The sequence below is a fragment of the Aptenodytes patagonicus genome, chromosome 13, assembly GCF_965638725.1.
Source record: "Aptenodytes patagonicus chromosome 13, bAptPat1.pri.cur, whole genome shotgun sequence".
Lineage (NCBI taxonomy): Eukaryota > Metazoa > Chordata > Aves > Sphenisciformes > Spheniscidae > Aptenodytes > Aptenodytes patagonicus.
In genome coordinates this window covers 13,982,311-13,999,986 of record NC_134961.1, presented here as the reverse complement: position 1 = coordinate 13,999,986, position 17,676 = coordinate 13,982,311, and the positions used below count along the sequence as shown (strand labels likewise).

Genomic DNA, 17,676 nt, shown 5'->3' with positions numbered 1-17,676 from the left:
AAGAGTTAATGAACATTATGGATTTTCATGCCATACAGCTCTGTAACTTGCACAGTTCCGTCTTAGGACAGCAGAAGGTGTAAAGGATGTTTAAAAGCAATCTGTTGATCTTTGCCCCTATAACTGAACGTATAACTGATTAATCATTTATTAAACCTCTCTACATTATTTATGAGTAGAACAGAAATATAAACAAGTGACCTTTTTATCCTTTTTCGTTTGAGAAAGTAGCTTCTTTATTTATAGAGCTAGTGATGATAACAAAATACAAATTAACTTTTAATGACTGCTTTTGTATTCCCTCAGATTTATCAGAAAACAAGGACTGGATCGGCTTTTCCTGGAATGTGATACCCACATGTGGCGCCTGGGGGACCGGAGGATCCCAGAAGGAATCGCAGTTGATGGAGGGTCAGACTGGTTTCTCCTGAACAGGAAGTTTGTGGAGTATGTCACTTTTTCTAATGATGATCTGGTAACAAAGATGAAGAGGTTTTACTCCTACACGTTGCTTCCTGCTGAGGTATGTGAATTCAAAGAAATCCCTCTCTGTGTTCAAAACTGCAATGTTTGTGCTTGTCCCAAAGACCATTGACTTCAGAGGGGCTTTCGCCTGATTTCGGTGGGCTTTGGATCATCCCACAGTGGGTAATGAGAATTTTACTTCCATGACAAGTAAGTCCTTTAGTGTTAGAACAACTTTTGCAGTTGTTTAGTTGCTTTGTTTGTTTGTGGAACTTTTTTGCAAGGAGTGGCTTTGTTTTATACTTTTAAGCCTATTAATCTATTACTGAACAACCAAAAATCCAGCTGCCCTTTGCTTGCAAATTGTTTCTCCACAAAGCCTTTGAAGGCTATTAGAGATGGCAAATTGTCTTCATAAGTAGCTTTCCTTGCTGTTATCCAGCCCTTTTCTTTAAAAATAAAAACCCTACAAAGGTTTATTGTTCCATTTAAAACTCAGCTAGAAGGCATAGTCACAAATCATTTAGATCATTCAGGGATTTCTCTGGCTACAAGTGATGCAGAAGGGGGGTGCACACCAGGATGGGGTTTTGTCTAGCATGCAGCAGCGTGTCAGGGAGATGTGCGTTGTCTACAAATAGAGCACAGAGCCTGGCGGGTTATCAGGCTGTGCTACACCTGCCTCAGTAGGTACATTGCTCCCCTGGCTTGTCAGACTCTGCTCCCAGGGTATGTAGCATGCAGCCATCCCAAGGAAGACCTGATGACTGTCTTTAAAATGATAACTTCCTTTCTTGCTAGTGGCCCCTGAACATTTTGAGGGATTGATGAGACTGATCTTGCAAATCTAGGCTTATTAGCTTGCAGTGGAGCGCAGCGATTGTCATCTTTTGATAGGGGTTTATTATTCCACACACATGTTGAATAATCTTGCTTTAATCCCATTTCTGTTAAAAATCACCTTTTCTCTCAACTCTGATAACCTTTTCATCCATTATCTAGGAGAAATTTGTGTATCATTATAAAAGGACACAGGGCAATGGGTAATTGGGTAGGGTTTTTTTTTTCCCTCTCGCTTGAATGAGAATGGATGCCTTTATGGGTTTAACCAAACAGTTCAAGCATAAAATCCATATTCACTGGGCTGTCATTTAACATTAAAAAGGGTAGGGGGATTATTTGGGGGCCAGCCATGCTAATGTTATGCTGGTTATTTATAGGTCTTACTATTGCTGATTTTAAAGAGAAGTCACTGCTCCAAAAATCATCTCTTACAGGGCTAAATTTGATCATATTCCTTAGCTTCTTTCTACAAGGTTTTCTTTGCAAGATACATAGCTCGTTTCTTAAAATCACCCTGCCTTCACTGACCTGTTAACCTGCTATATCAGTCCCCATTACACATGATTTATGTAATAGCTGATATTATGATGATATAATTAGGATAGCCCAATAGGAATTCCTTGCTGCCTTGAGTCGGCAAATAAAGACTTACGATTTCAGACGTAATTGCAGGAGGCAGAATGTCCTTCTGGTGCCTGGGGTGAACTGTATATTTCAGAACAAGGCCATTCAACTAGCAGTGCATTTCAGAGTGCTGGAGACAGAGACACACACAGAAGAGCTGTCTGAGACTGTATTTTTTTCATAGTAACTGGGGTGATAGTGAAGGTTTGAGAATTGTCTTCGGAAACAACTTGAGATATATCATTAACACATTGCTCAGGAAAATAGTCCTAAATCTGTTAAACCAGAGAGTAACTTACAGAAGAGAAATAATGGGAATTTCTTACAATTGCTCATACAGCTGAAATAAAAAGAAAATAATTGCTGGCACTGGTGCCTTTCCTGGAGTCCTTTGGACTCCCGATGCCCAAAGCTGGTCATTGAAGAAGTGCAGTCATTCTGTGCCAGGTTATTGTAGCAAGACCTCAACTGTATGTTATTACAGTTTAGCTGGGCCTATAGCGTGCTGTGATTTTTTTTCATGCTCTATGGAATGCGTACATGTAGAGTGCTTCTCATATATGGCAGAACAATAGAGCTTGTTAATTCTGTCATTTCGAAAGAAAATAAGTCACCTGTGTTATGTTCAGGCCCATGAGCTGAAGTGAAGTAGAAAATGGAAGTCTGAGGACCTGAATGTACTGATCTGCTCTGTCTTTCTTGCAGTCCTTCTTTCACACTGTTCTGGAAAATAGCCCGTACTGTGACTCCATGGTGGACAACAACTTGCGCATCACGAACTGGAACCGTAAACTCGGTTGCAAGTGTCAGTACAAGCACATTGTTGACTGGTGTGGCTGTTCGCCTAATGACTTCAAACCAGCAGACTTCCACCGATTCCAGGTAACTGAAGCAGTCTCTTCTCTGATACCCACAAAGAAGCTCTTCCCCCTCTGCTGGGGTGTGGAGAGCCGTCTGGTTGCATGGCTGCAGCAGCGGGTAAGAAGGGAAGCTTTTACCCCTTCAAGCAAGGTGGAGAAAGAGGTGTGAGGAAGCTCTGCTCTTAATTTCAGGAGAATAAAAGATTGGTTCTCCTGTGTTTTGGCCCTTGAGACTTACTACTGCATGCTAAGGTCACAAAGCAGCTCTTTGGACTACTTGGCATTGGTAGATCTGCTGTGCTAGAAAGGAGGGAAGCTTGACACATCTCTCACTGTACCAATATTACTTGGTAACTCTTGTGAATTTATTGCAAAGGGGTTTTTCCAAAGTTCCAGCTCAGGTGCTTTCATGATTTCATGAAGCTCCTGGCTTTCATTGTTAAGCAGTGTTTTTCATCTTTGAAAAAAGCTTAAAAGTTGACTAGAGTGCCTGCTAGAGGCTTATATAGCACAAGGCAAATCAGTTTTCATGATTATATTCGTCAACATGATTATATTTAAGTTTATCTCATGGTTTTGGGGGCCAGAGTCATGAGGTTTTGATCACCCAGGCTTGGCAGGACTGCCTTAAAAAGTTTAATCGGTTCCTTTGTGATACAGTTTCCTCAAGGCAGTCATGAGAGCAAATCCTTGAGCTCAAGGGTGCACTCAGTCTCAAGACTGTATCTGGCCTGTGTATCTTCTATTAAGAATGAACAACCGCTTGTTTCAAGGTCACCAGATTTGCAATTCCATCCCTGCAGCTCCTCGCGGTTCCCTGCATAAAGCATGTTTGTTTAGGCTTTGTGTGGGATGGGGAATGTGTTACCCTACAGCACAAAAATGATGACTGCTCCGAAACAGAGATCTTTTCTTTATTGTAATGTGCTGCCTACCAGGCGTGGTTGAAGTCAGTGACACAGGCACTCACAAAAAGAGCAAATGAGACATTACCTAAGAGAGGCTCTGCTGCCCCAAACACCAATCCCAGGAAAGTCTCCAGCACAGAATAAATGACAAGTCTTAAAAAACTGCCAGTCTGCGGAGCCTGACCTGCTCCAGGCTGGGAAAACAACCCACGACGACATTTCAGAAAACAATCAGGTAAACTGAGCTGCAAGGGAAAGTTCAAAATTCGAATAGATGTAAAGGCAACTTCTGACACTTGCCTGATGAGAGAGCCCCTCAGATGAACACACGGAACCAGAAGGCTTGCTTGCGGTTCCCACAGAGGCACAAAGCAAGCTGCAGAGGAGATCAGAGAGCCCACAGCATGCGCCGTCTCGGAGTAAAACAGCATCCTTAAAAGAATTTTTCAACCATCTGGGGCACTTTTGAACTCCTTGGCACCTCAGAACCCATGATCAAATATAAGTAAGGCAAAACAAAGGCTTTTTAAAAGCTAATGGTAGTTGAGTAGCATATAAACCGGTAACATACCCAAGATTGTGTCAAGTGCAGAGCAAAAAATCTATAAGGGACCGGTCAGAAGCTGAGAAACCTCAGCCGCAGATGGCACCTCTCCCAGAGTCCTCTTACCACCTTGTAGCAGCAAATCCATACATGCAAAATGCTGCTCTGCCTCTTCTGAGCCCCTGTGCAACACGACGCTTTGCTCCCTGCCTGACTGCTAATAACACATGCAGGTGCTGTGCTGTCTCCAGGCTAATGTGGTGGTTTAGAGAGCGTTCCCCACCCCTCCGGCACTTGGAGAGCCTTCCAGAGCAAGGCAGCTGGGGATGGCTGTTGGTACAAAGGGATTGGCACACCTACATTTTCGTTGAGTAATTATGTAGTTTTTATCTGAATCTTAATGACAAATGGTCATGAAGGTGACCTTTTAAGTCACCTTTGCCCATGGGGAGAACCAGTTCATGTCCTCAACTCCAACCCATTGCTTAGGACAAAGTGTCATGGCTGAAAATGGGAACTCACTCCAGTGTCTTTTTCTTTTGTATCACCACAGCAGACTGCCAGGCCAACTTTCTTTGCCCGCAAATTTGAAGCTGTAGTGAATCAAGAGATAATTGGCCAGTTGGACTACTACCTGTACGGCAACTACCCATCTGGCACACCCGGCCTCCGGTCATACTGGGAGAACGCATACGATGAGCCTGACGGCGTGCACACCCTCAGCGACGTCGCCCTCACCATGTACCATGCGTTCTCCCGCTTGGGCCTGCGGAGAGCCGAGACTTCATTCCATGCTGCTGGAGACAACAGCTGCCGGTTAGTCTGAGTCTGTCTTTCTTTTTCTGGGTGTTTCAGGGGACACAGACTGGACTGCTGAGCACTGGCGGAGGTTCATCTACTTGGCTGTGCTGGCTGGAGCCATACCGTCACAAACAGGGCCAGGCAGCTGCAAGTGTACAGCCCTTATTTCCAGGAGTATTATGCCCATAATAAAGCATTGGTTATTCAGGGTTGACATTATGTGGCCTGTTTGCTGCACTTTTAAGGAGCTCCTCTCCAGCCTGATGAAGACTGACAGGATCCAGTTGGGCAGTGCTACCCCTACTGCTGCGTTTTCTTGATTAATTTCAGCAAGTGTATTATACCCGCAGCTCCTAAACCCTCCATGTGATTGCAGCAGAGGTCATGTTCACCTCTATTATGCTTACCAAAAGCAGAGGACAGGATTTCAGAATTAATCTGAACACAGGCAGGTTAATGGTCCTTGCTTGTTTGTTCCCCTGGGTGCATACATGGACTAGTACAGAGAACTACTTGCTCGAGCTCAGTTTGCCTGCTTGGTACAGCTGTCTGTGCCAAAAGTGTTGCAACTGGTGGGATCCATTAGCGTCAAATAAATAAAATGTATGTATGTATAAATAAATATGGAGAGAGCAAATAAAGATCTGTATTCTTTAAAGGGAAAACCCCCTATATTCTAGATTCCTTTTTCACCTAAGCCTAGCAAAGAAGAATTCAGTCTAAAAGGGATCTGAAGAAAGAATTCCTGGAGTTAGATTTGCACAGAAAAGGCTCTCTTTATGGTAGATGTTTGCTGCCTGCAAATACATCTGAAGCTGTTTATGTTCAAAACAGAGAGGGTTCGTCTTTTGAAGTCTTACTTTACAGTCTCTTAATTCCTTCTTCAGAATGTATCTTTTGGATCCTGCCTTTTTTTATCCTAATAGAAAACACATACAGCCCAAGTCAGCAAATACTGAAGACATTCCTTGTGCTTTGACGGATGGACTTTACCCCTCTTGTGTTCTCGAGAGGGAACCGAATGCGCCTTGACCTTCCTACTTAGTCATGGAAGTGCTGAGCAATGTCCCATTTAGAAAGATGTGGCAATAAGTGATCCAGATTCCTATTACAGTTTTGCCATTAAAGGTTACCGGTGCAAAGCAATAAAGATCAATAACAATTACATAGAAATAATCACTAGTAGTTTGCCTTCCTTATATGAAATAAAGGCAGACCTAAAGAAGTCCTGGGTCATTTGTCCTGCAGAGTGAAGCCAGCAGACAGGATGGGAGCTATGTATAACCAGTACTGAAACAATTTTACAATTACTTTTGTGCTTATTCCTTTTGCCAGTGTTCTGATGATGATTTATATCAATAATCAATTTCATTTCTGGGGAGCTTTTCACTGCATAGGAAGTCAAGGTGCTTTTCAAGCTTGCTCAGATTATAGATAGGGAAGCCATGTCATCCGCCGCTGATTGCAGCTGTCTCTGGGATAAAGCATGGCTCCTTTACAGTAGGCTGGAGCCTCACGAAACAGTGCAGGGAGGAATTGCCAACAGTGATATGGAGTGGAGGCTTCATTTTCATACCTACCTGAGCCCCCTTAAAACACTGTGAGTCAGCGTCCAATTTAAATCACAGAAAGATGTATTATCCTTAGGTTTATGATTCACATCTCTTCTCTCTTGATACTATGTTGTCTTTCTAGGTGTATGCATATATACACTTCCTCTTTCAGTCTCCTGATTTTGCATGTCTCTAGCACGGTAATGGCAGGGATATATTTGGGCAGAGCATCTCGACAGTATTCCCTTTGCTGTTAGGGCTAACAGCAGCACGAAGTTAGCTGATATTGCAGTCACCACCTCAGCTCATTTCACACTGCTGCAGGCACTGCGAGGAAAGCCTCTACCGCTTCAGATCACTTTTGGAGTCTATCCCATGCTGCCACCCGCAGCGGCCCAGGAGACTTTTATAAGAGAAGCTGTCTTGCACACTTCTGTAACAAGGGCTAGCTCACAGAAAGCCGTGCCCCCTGAAGACTGCTCTGGTACCTAATTAGATTGCATATCAGCATCTTCAGTGGAAGCAACATTAATGTGTGATTGAGATTTAATTTATTTCTCTCCATCTCTAGGCATTTTCACTCACTGCTGCCAAGAGACAGTTTGCTCAGACTATTTCAAGGATATCGTAAATATTTGCTGCTGCACACGTGTAAAACAGGAGGTCTTAGTACTCAGAACAGAAGTCAGATTGTTGCTGGTATTGGCTGCGTAGCTTTGCTGTGTTTTTGCTTAGTCCATCAGTGCTGGCCCTGTTTGTACCCCGTCTTGTTATGTTTATTTCTCAAGCTCTAGAGGCTCCCTTCTGGGTGTGGCTGGTTTCATGTAATGGAAAGTCCTTGGTTAGCTCCTCTTAGTGCTTATGTCTTGAGATGTAATAACTAGCATGAGGAGTTAGACTTAGCTGACTTGACTGGGAAGGTGTGATACTGGTTGGTTTTAAATGTGTTGCAAACACACTTGTTTCACAGTTAATGTCAGTGCTGTAAAGCAGCAAAATATTTGATTTCAGAGCTATGAATAACATGTTTTTAATCATTTATGCATCCATATGTATACAAACGTCATTACAGATGTTTCTGAGACTACAGCAGACAATTGGCCGTAATTTTTTATTATTTGAAACCATGACCACAATGTCTTTAAATCCGAACTGTAATTGAAGGCTTCCAAATCTCCCGATGAGAGGTTTTTCCTGTTTGTTTGACCTTTTTTCGGTTTATTTTTAATTATGAGTAAAAAATCCACAGCAAGAGCAACCTCAGGTCTTTAAGGAATGTGAAGTTTATTTCCTAAATAAAGGAGACCTAAAACGGGGACTGGATCCTGGTGTCCTTCACTGCAGTGCCACCCTACAAGAGCACTGCCCTTGGAGAATCGGTTGGGGATGGGATTTATATGCGGGGAATGGAGCAGGGCATCAGCTCGCCCGTGCCCGGCCTCGCAGCACCCTCTGCTGTCCCCAGCCTGCTGCTGTCCCACAGCAAGCGAGGGAGGCACTGCCATTGCCAGGCATCTGTAGGGACTAACCCTGCTGAAGGCAAAAAAAAGAAGGCCACCTGATTTGGAGCAATAGACACATTGCTTGAACATCATTTATCCTAGCAAACAGTGCTGCAGCCTAACAATGTATATCTCTGGGATGCACTTTTTACCCAGAAGACGTAGTAAGGGAAGGGAGTTTTCTGGCACACAGGGGTATCTCCTAAAGAGCTTAGAGCTGTGAATATGTTCTAAATGAGCATATATATTCTTAGTAACATTTTTTATGTTTCAGGGTAATCGGAACAGCCTAAGAATATTTGATAATGAGTCATGAACACATTTGAAATCTCTTAATGTACAGTGGTGAATTTTCTAGTTGAAATGAATGCTTCTTAAGCCATTAGCTCCAAGTAAATGGAGATTTCATGTCTCTCTTGTGTAACTGATGAGCGTGTGTGTGTGTGCTGTTTTACAGATACTACCCCATGGGCCATCCAGTTTCCGTCCACCTTTACTTCCTTGCTGACCGTTTCCAAGGCTTTCTAATCAGACACCACGCAACCAATCTGGCTGTCAGTAAACTAGAAACTTTGGAAACGTGGGTGATGCCAAAGAAAGTCTTTAAGATTGCAAGTCCACCAAGCGATTTTGGAAGGTTACAGTTCTCAGAGGTAAGCATTCGTAGCCACCCATGCAGAATGTCACGAGCCTCTGGAGAGATTGCATACTAATTCAGCAGCCTTTGGAAACTGTATTTCCATGTAATTTTTAGGTGAGAGTGGCTCTCTAGCATAATGCACATCCTCTTCATTGAAGGAGGTACTGTTGCCAGTTCAGATCTGTGGTCAACCCTCACTTCTTACATTACTCTGAGTGTCCTCACTCCCTCTTGTTTTAAGAACAAACTGAAGGCATTTACCATTGTAAAAGGGGCTCAGTAACTTAAAAGTTTTGTGATTGTGATTCATTGTGAGTGCTGTGAGAGATACCTGGGAAAAATGCCATGTTTCTGCAGCTCCAGATGTGAACAGGGATGTGGTAAGCGTTTCTCTCAAGAGTATGCTGAAAAAAACCTCATAAAATTAGTGATAGTCAGGCACCGATGCCACATGTGAGCAGAATATTGATGTTGTAACATGAAAGAGAAAATTATCACAGCGGTGGCTGAGATTTCCCACAAATGCTGTTATTTCTTCTAGGAATTTGTCTCAGGATCTGACATAGCATGTAAAAAATGTACCCTAAAATATATCAGGAAAGTTGACCACTAATAGAACCCGACATCTGTGTTCTGTTTTAAAGATACAACTGTCTGAGCAGTTAATTTCATGATTTTTCTTGTTAAGCCACAAATTTCAATTAAGGTATAAAATTGATTGAACAAATGCATTCCAGTCATTATGGCCAAGTCCATAAATTACCATCTTCTTGGGCAATTAAGAAATGCCTAGGTAGGATTCAGTGTTTTGGTGTGCATGGCAAATCCATGACACTAATGTGCCATTAAAGAGATGGATGGAAAATGTGTTTCATTTATCAATGTGTCTGATGGTAGGCTTGCCATTTCATGCAGTGATAAATGGTCATACAAGCTTTAATTATTGTGATGTGTAGGAGTATTTCTGCTGTTTATTTGGTACTTTTAATCTCACTTTTGGCCTGATGCCTGCTCTGGGTCCTTCTTTTGAAAGCAACTGGGCTGGCAGCAGGAAGAGGTTTTTTTCTAATTGATGAAAAGAAGTATGTTGATCTTAGTGTTCTAGAACTCAAATAAAAATCTTTAGAAAGAACACATCTGACTTCATCTCAGTTGTAGGGAGGAAACAAACCTGGGACCAGAATTTACTCACTGGCCACTTGCCAGGTCCCCCCGGCCCCAGTGCATTGGAACCAAACCTTTTTTCCCCCAAACCAGCCCTGCAGCAACCATGAGCCTGATCGACAGATGTCCTGGAGCAGCAGTGCCCAGTGTCAGCCTCCCTGACGGGGGAAGCAGTGGCATGTTGGTGGCCTCTTCGCTGCACCGTGCCCACAGCTCTGTGGAGTGTGTCACACTGCAGGGAGGATCCCCAGATCCCACAGGACTAATGAGCCGCTCTTCACGGCCTCATAGACCACGGCTGGTCTGTAAGCAGCCCTGTAGGAACTGCTGCTGCAGTGAAGCCATGTGAGTGCAAAGCGTGGGAAGGATTTAATCACTGGTGAGCTTTTTTCAGGCCAAGGAAACATTTTTTTCTATTTGAAATGTGCAAAAAGAGTTTTGGTGGCTGCTTACTTGTTTCCATTATTTTTTCTCACCTAAACTCTTTAATTGTCCTCTCCTTTCATAGATGATTTATATTTTAAAAGACCAGGAGGTACAAAGTAAATAATTTAATCATTTCTTAATTGTTTATTTTACTTTCTGCCTTCCCTTGGCCTGCAGGCATCTCTGCCTCTGAGCCAAATTATTCTCTCAGTTACCCTGGTATAAATCCAGCATTAACCTCTTCAGCTTCAGTGTGGCCTCTGATCTGCTACTGCTTATTAAAATGGCACTTCTTTGTCAAAGTCCAGCAAGTATAAAACAAACTTGGCAGTTCAGCTAAGGTGAGGGCATCAATGTTCACAGGTTAAGCACCAGAAATGAAACTTAAGATTTGTGGTTATTGGGACATACAACTGCTGGTTTTTCAACAACTTTCACCCCATGATCTGGCAGAAATTTAAAACTGAATGGGCCTTTTTAGCTGAGAGCTTTCTTCCCTCTCCCAGCTCACACCAATGGGACCGACAGGAAGAGCACAAACATGCCGCATTGAATGTGCTCCCGGGTGTATTTGTGACCCTGATGCACAACTGAAATTGCAGCGGAGATGATAGGGTCTCTCCAGTCAACCCTTCCTGCCCTCTGCTCCTTTGCTTTGCTTCTCAGACTTTGCTTCCTGAGTAGCAGATTTCACCATACACCATGTAAAGACAAGTGGAAAAAAATTAGCTGGCTGGGCAGCCTAAGGCCAGTGGGATTAATGATAGCGTTTCAATGGCACACGGCTCCTGCACTCAGTCTTGGGCTGAGTAAAATAAAACAAACTTACAGGAAATCCAAGAGAGACGATTTCCAAGCATGAAACTCCCACACCTCCTAAAATTGGCTTGTGCACAGTGCACACAGTATGTATCCTACTAGCCTGGGTTTATGACAACTTTTACATGGAGGGCAGAAGATTGATTTGCTGTACAGTACTAAAAGTCTCAGCTCAGCGTCTATCAGTTGAACACTAAGTTCGTTTCTGGTCCTGTTAAGGCTTGTGATTCATCACAGAGAATAAAATAAACTAGGTGGCAGGCAATTAGTGTTCATTGTGTGAACCTAATGGTCCTGTTTGTGGTGAGCAATGAGACACAAACCCATAATCAAGGCATAATTTATCTTGGGAAAATTTTATCTTGGGACTGAACAGAGATAGAAACAGGAGTTCTAAGCCAATGAGAGAGTTCCAGCTTTCCAAACGTACCCTGTGCACAGTGCCTGCTCTTGAAGCTCAAAATCATGGTGATTAAAATAATGATGTGGAAAATGTCGGTTTCTGTGCCACATCCCGTCATAATTTATCAGATATTCATTACTGCTTGATTCCATCCCATACTTTGTGTATTCCATTTGAAAGTGAAAGCCTACTTACAATGTTTTAAGGGGCTATGAAAAATATTATAGGACTGTAGTATCTCTTGGCCTGTAAAATCAGACATCTCAGTACTGGGAACTCAGCTGTGTAGAGTTCAAGGGAAGAGGTATAAACCTCTAACTAGTGCTTTAAGTAAAATTCCCTTTAAAATACTGTGCTTCTAAAACCAGCTTGTACTGTAAGCTGTGCAGCATGGGAAAGTATGTCCCCCAGCTGGAAACTGGACATAAAGGCCAGATCCTGTAAATAGATGTGTGCAGCTCCCTGCCCTTCCCTTCCCTAAGGTGCCTGCGGTGCACAGCCCTAAGCGGTATCAGCACCTTGTCTTGGTCTGAGCCCCAGCTCTGGCGCATGCAGGGTGTTGCAGGATGCCCAGGTGCCTTGCCTTTGTGTTGCTGAGGGCCTGCTCTGCGGCAGTATTTTCTCCTTGTTGTTTTTGTGCTGTTGTTTTCATGGACCTACACACCCTGACAGTGGTGTTGTGGAGAGGCTCTCACGGGAAGTGATTGCCACCAGCATGAGAATTGTCCCTTCGTCCCTCTCTTCTCCTGCCCTTTGGCTGTAACTTTTGGTTTACATTAGGGAACCCAGTAACATGCCTGCACAAAGCTTAACAACCAGCCAACAATTTTGTTATAATTTTTCCCCAAAAGCAACCTTCGTTCTTCTATTCTACTCTAATAAACCTTTGCACATACGAACACTTCTCAACATCTTTTGTGCAACCTGGTTGTTGAGCAATGTCACCTGGAGGTTGGAGCATGGGGATTGTAACTTTCTGATTTCTTTCCCCAGGGATGAGAGACTAAAGAGGGGGGAAATAGTTGTATGTCGGGTATGAATGTTTATTTTTTGAGGATGACGTAAGCTTTCTTTGAGGAGTTCTTCAGTAAGAAATATTTAATGTGGTGGAAAGAGGTTCCTTATAGGGTTTTCTTTGCCCAGGAGGGCGTACATTTTTTTCACATGTTGTGGCTTTATTATTTCCAGGTCTCTTGAGCTCCGGTAGGTGTGACGTGGCCACACTCAGTGAAGGCTGGCGGAGTAGATAATTAGATCTGGTCAGGAAATTTTCTTTCTCAGCTTATTTCCATACATATTCGGTTGCTCTTGTCAGGAGAGTACGCACTGACAGCTCCTTGAGGCAGTCGATGCTTGGGTCTGATATCTGGGCTGCACTGTCTGGTTTGATTAGCTGGTGTGCTAGGTCAAATACCTCTGAAATACTAGTGATTCTGCTGTGTTGATTGCAGAGTAGTGGAAGGCTCATTTTGTCTCATATTCTGCAGTGTCATAGTCCAGTAGGAGGAATTCGTATGATGACAGATGGATTTAGGATGGTAGGTTTTTATTCTACTGGCCTTGTAGCTTTTTGCTTTCAGTCCTCCTGTAATTTGTCTGCCAACCGCAGTGATTTATTTAGAAGGGATTGGGGACTGGACAGTTTCCAGTACAGGTATTAGTGGTAGTAGGCATCAGGTAATTGTTACATTTTATGGATTTGGGGGGATTTTGGCATTACATTGGAACCACTTATTCCCATCAAATGAGATGAAGTCCGGAAGAAAAATCTCTGAAGCAAATGAGCTACAATTATTTGTTATGCTTTCAGGAAAGCTGGTTCTGACCATGTCCGTGTAAGGTGAAGACTGGGGACAAGGACAGCTCTGTGTTGGGGAAATCTTCAATATCCACATATGCTGATAGAGGGGATCCTGTCTGTGTGTGCATGGGCCTCCGGACACCGCTTGAGAGAATCCCATGGTTTCTGTAGTATAGGGAACAAATCAACTCTTAGGTCATCTACACTGGTTTTTTGGAGATTAAGGCTAAAAAAGACCTGAAGGACTATGAGGGGTTTCAGTACCAGGCTGGCCAAAACATTTGTATGTCTCTGCAAGGAATGACGGTCAGATGGCTGCTTGCCAAAAGGAGCCAAGGGGTTCTCCTATTCTTCCCTTCAAATGGGGTCTCTCAAATCTTTCTGTGTTTGATATTAATCACTTGATTTGAGATCATGGGAATAGGACGTCATGGGACAAGCAAGGTGGGCACTTCCTCCAAAAGCAAATATGCAGGCTTCGATACTGCGGTCCACCAGGTTGCCTTCTTAAGAATTGATGGAAGTGGTTTGTTAATGGTCAACCTCATAAATGCATGCTAGATTTAGTGCTGGGATAGTAAAATGTCTTTCAGTTGGCCTAAGAACGTCAGTTACTACATTTTCAGGTTACCTGTTTAGAGATGCTTATTTTCAGTAGTGTACAAGTGTTAATGGCAACAGCTTGTAAATTTGTATCATCCCATGGGTTATGGGTGAACCATTAAAACTGATATAAAGAGCAGTGAAAATGAAAGCTGCTAGGAAAAAGAAAGGTCCATTAAATACTTACACTAGATTGTGAATCAGCTGCTTTACTGTTAGCTAGTGAATAAATAAAAAACAATCTCACTGTTATGACAGTTAGAAAAGGGTTTACCAGAAATAGCTCCCCACATCAGGCAGGAAGGGAGTGCAAGGAGACAGCATCTCATGCATAGATTGTCGTAAGGGACCTGATGTGACTTGTCCTAAAGTCAGCAAAAGCCTCTTCCTTGCCCTTAGCAGTAACTGGGTAGGTGTCTACTGCAGGGTCCGTCTCTCAAATGTATCATACATTTTCATGACCCAGGAGATGATGGGTCATATTTTTTTCTATGCATAGCCCGTGTTCAAGGCTTGGTCCTTTATTGACTGCTTCCACGTGGAGGAAAAGGAGAGCTGCTATAGCCTGTTACGTCACTCTTAATGTAAAGAAAGCCCTCGTATCAATCAGAAGTGGACAATTGGACCAAAACACCAAGCCTAGCATTCAAGATTGTCTCACAGTTTGCGTACACATTATGATCTTAGGTCATGTTGCCGTCAGCCTTTATATGTATGCATAATTCATGTCATGAAATATGATTTGTGTGTCTTGAGAGCTCTTATTTGATGTAAGGGTCTTAGATACTTATACTTACAGAGATGATGGTAGCAGCAATGTGGTCTTCAATTTCAGATTGGCACCGAATGGGACGCCAAGGAAAGGCTTTTCCGGAATTTCGGAGGACTCCTCGGGCCGACAGATGAGCCAGTTGGCATGCAGAAATGGGGAAAAGGCCCCAATGTCACCGTTACTGTAATTTGGGTAGATCCTGTTAATGTAATTGCAGCAACATATGATATTCTTATTGAATCCAGTGCTGAATTTACTCACTACAAACCACCTTTGAATTTGCCCCTGCGACCCGGTGTCTGGACGATAAAAATTCTGCACCACTGGGTACAGGTAGCTGAAACCAAATTCCTTGTTACTCCTCTCACCTTCTCTAATCGGCAGCCTATCAAACAAGGTAAGTTTCATTATTTTGTACAGGAATAATACAGTTATTGCATCTGTATTCACTGTAAATGCTGCTGTTAAAAATGAAGCAGCACTGTATTGGAAAAGGAGAAATGAAAGGAATTTTATAGATACTAAATCAGAAGAAATTGTTGCACTAAGACAAGCGGAAGTGTCTGTATCCAGTCCGTAAAACACAGCCACTTTGAACAAAAGGCTATTTATATCTTTAAAATATGCACAGTTCAGAATCCAGAGAACTTCAGACTCTCAATAATCTAACAGCTGTTGTAAAAGCCATCATTTAGCAATAGAAGGAAAAATGGACCTTTCTCTGCTGCTTTTCATTCATATTTGCTCATAAAGAGTTACAGATGTTTAAACTGTTATCTTGATAAAGTCTGCGTGTTTAACGATAAAAGCATTAATACACAAAATGCTGAATTAGACAAAATTACCCTAGGCCAGAGCTCACCTGACATATTGTCAGGTCCAGACATTCACTCTTGCCTGATACCTGCCAAAACCTGCTCAGTACATGCCAAGCAGTTGTGTTACAGAAATATCTATGGATACAGCGATCCTGGTAAGTACACTATCTTACGCTGTCACCACACTGACATTTTTTAGAAAGAAACCATTTTCTGCCCTGCCACAGCAGCCCTGAGCCATCAAATACAGAGGTCATTCTCAGGCTGCCGGTGTCTATAGGCTCCCAGCAGTGCTTTGCACTGGCACAGGCATTGTACAAGTGCTCAGGTCTTCAGCCAGTGCCGAGGACACTGGGCTGGGAGAAGAGAGAACGTTTTGTAGCCACACCTGTTTTCTTACTCAGTAAGATCAAAACAAGTTTGTTGCTATGAATATCTTTACCATTCTTCTTAACGTGCTCAAGTGCTTCCATCTGCCCAGTATTAATATTCATAACTTCAGACATCTTAAAGTTGCTAGGTACATGAATGATCCTATTAAGTTTTCAGGAGTTCTTCTTCCTGACAAGGCAGCAAATAAACTGAGTCAGGCATTTACCTTCCAGCATAACGTGCTGCTTCTGTAATGCAAACACCACCAGACAACTGCTGAGAGCTAATGCAGCCCTTATCTTGCTCAACAGGAGCTTGATCCTACACATTTCTCAGCTGAAGAGCTAACTTACTGATTTCTTCTTCTAACATTTGGTGGCATCGTTTGTTAAGCAGAAACTAAACCACCAACAACCTGCTGCTGTTACTAGCTAATAGGCAATGATAAATTGTGAAGAAACGCCATGTGTAGAAGGAATACATTTTTAAAGTTTGAGGCAACCTACTTCTAAACGCAGCTGTTACTGACTTGTCTCCTGGAAATTAATGAATTCCATGTTCTTTGCTAATTTAACAGTTAGGACGTAAATTGGATGGAAAATGTGGCATGTAGCTAGCAACCTTGCTGCTTTTCCCTATAACGTGAGAGCCCTGTGGACAGTTAAGCGTGTCTCAGACTTCAACCATGAATCCACACTTCATGGTATAAAGGCAAAACTCCCGTTGGTCCAAACTCTGAATCTGTAATAATTCCACTGAAATTATGGAGTTACTCCATATTACCCATTGATACACTGAGAGAAGATCTGGCTCATATTTTTTGTTAAAGAGCCCTGTTCATTCATATGGTAACTAGAGTCTACTATAGGAATGAAATATAAAGCTTGGGAACAATGTTACCTAGGAAAAAAGCCTCAGGAGTGATTTGCTACTGATGATGTGATGTATAATCTCCAGATGTCTGAGGCATGAAGGTAAAGAAGAAAATTAATTACAGGGGCAGATAGTGACACTCCACTGTAGTTAGAATTGTATTTACAATGCAAATTCCTGTTGTTTGGGTTTTTTAAGGTTTTCTGTCTCAGTGACACTATTGTGTTCTGTGCAGGCAATTGTCATTTAGCTTTGATTTCCAGCTTTTGTCAGTTTGTCACCACTTTATTATTTAAATATATTTTTCTCTGCCAAATAAAGGCATTGTGAGAGTATGACAGAAGAATTAGAACTTCTAAAAGAACAATTTCTGTTACTGTTGTAAACAATGTGAAAGCTGCCAAAAATCTTCTAAAATGAAGGGATAGTATTGTCTTGTCTTAAAACTGAAAATAAAACATACATCACTTAGCCAGAAGTTGTCAGCAGAAGAGGGGAATATGTTTTATTAGGGATTTCTTTAACATTTTGTTCTTCCAACCATCCTCCCTCGCCCCCACACCCCCCCCCCCCAAAAAAAAAAAAGAGAAAAAGAAAGCTATAGCTCTTGTCAGAAAGATTACCCTGGAAAGTAATTTGCTACTCCAGCAGCTTTTTGAACGACTGATACATTTGATACCACTTTGCATGTCATTTGCTTGATAATGATTTGGCCCCCTCTGTCTCATATACTCCAGATGTAGAAACTGGAGTCCACGTAGTTACATACATAAAAATCTGTCTGTGGTCTTGTGTGTAATTTGTCTGTGTCATTCTAAAAAGCGTTTGCACAAATCTGGCAGCAGCACAGCAGCCTCTAAAATCTTGTATCTCGAGAGCATGAAC

At 42.5% G+C, this 17,676-nt stretch overlaps 1 protein-coding gene across 2 annotated transcripts in view; it reads left to right on the top strand.

Annotated features, from left to right (window-relative positions):
• XYLT1 (xylosyltransferase 1) overlaps window positions 1–17,676 on the top strand; it is a 202,251-nt gene that overhangs the window by 178,271 nt on the left and 6,304 nt on the right. For both annotated transcript variants that reach the window (XM_076351493.1, XM_076351492.1), the window contains 5 exons: window positions 307–523; window positions 2,638–2,814; window positions 4,798–5,060; window positions 8,558–8,753; window positions 14,792–15,125. In XM_076351493.1, coding sequence (XP_076207608.1) covers window positions 307–523; window positions 2,638–2,814; window positions 4,798–5,060; window positions 8,558–8,753; window positions 14,792–15,125 — 1,187 coding nt within the window. The remainder of the gene's footprint in view (window positions 1–306; window positions 524–2,637; window positions 2,815–4,797; window positions 5,061–8,557; window positions 8,754–14,791; window positions 15,126–17,676) is intronic.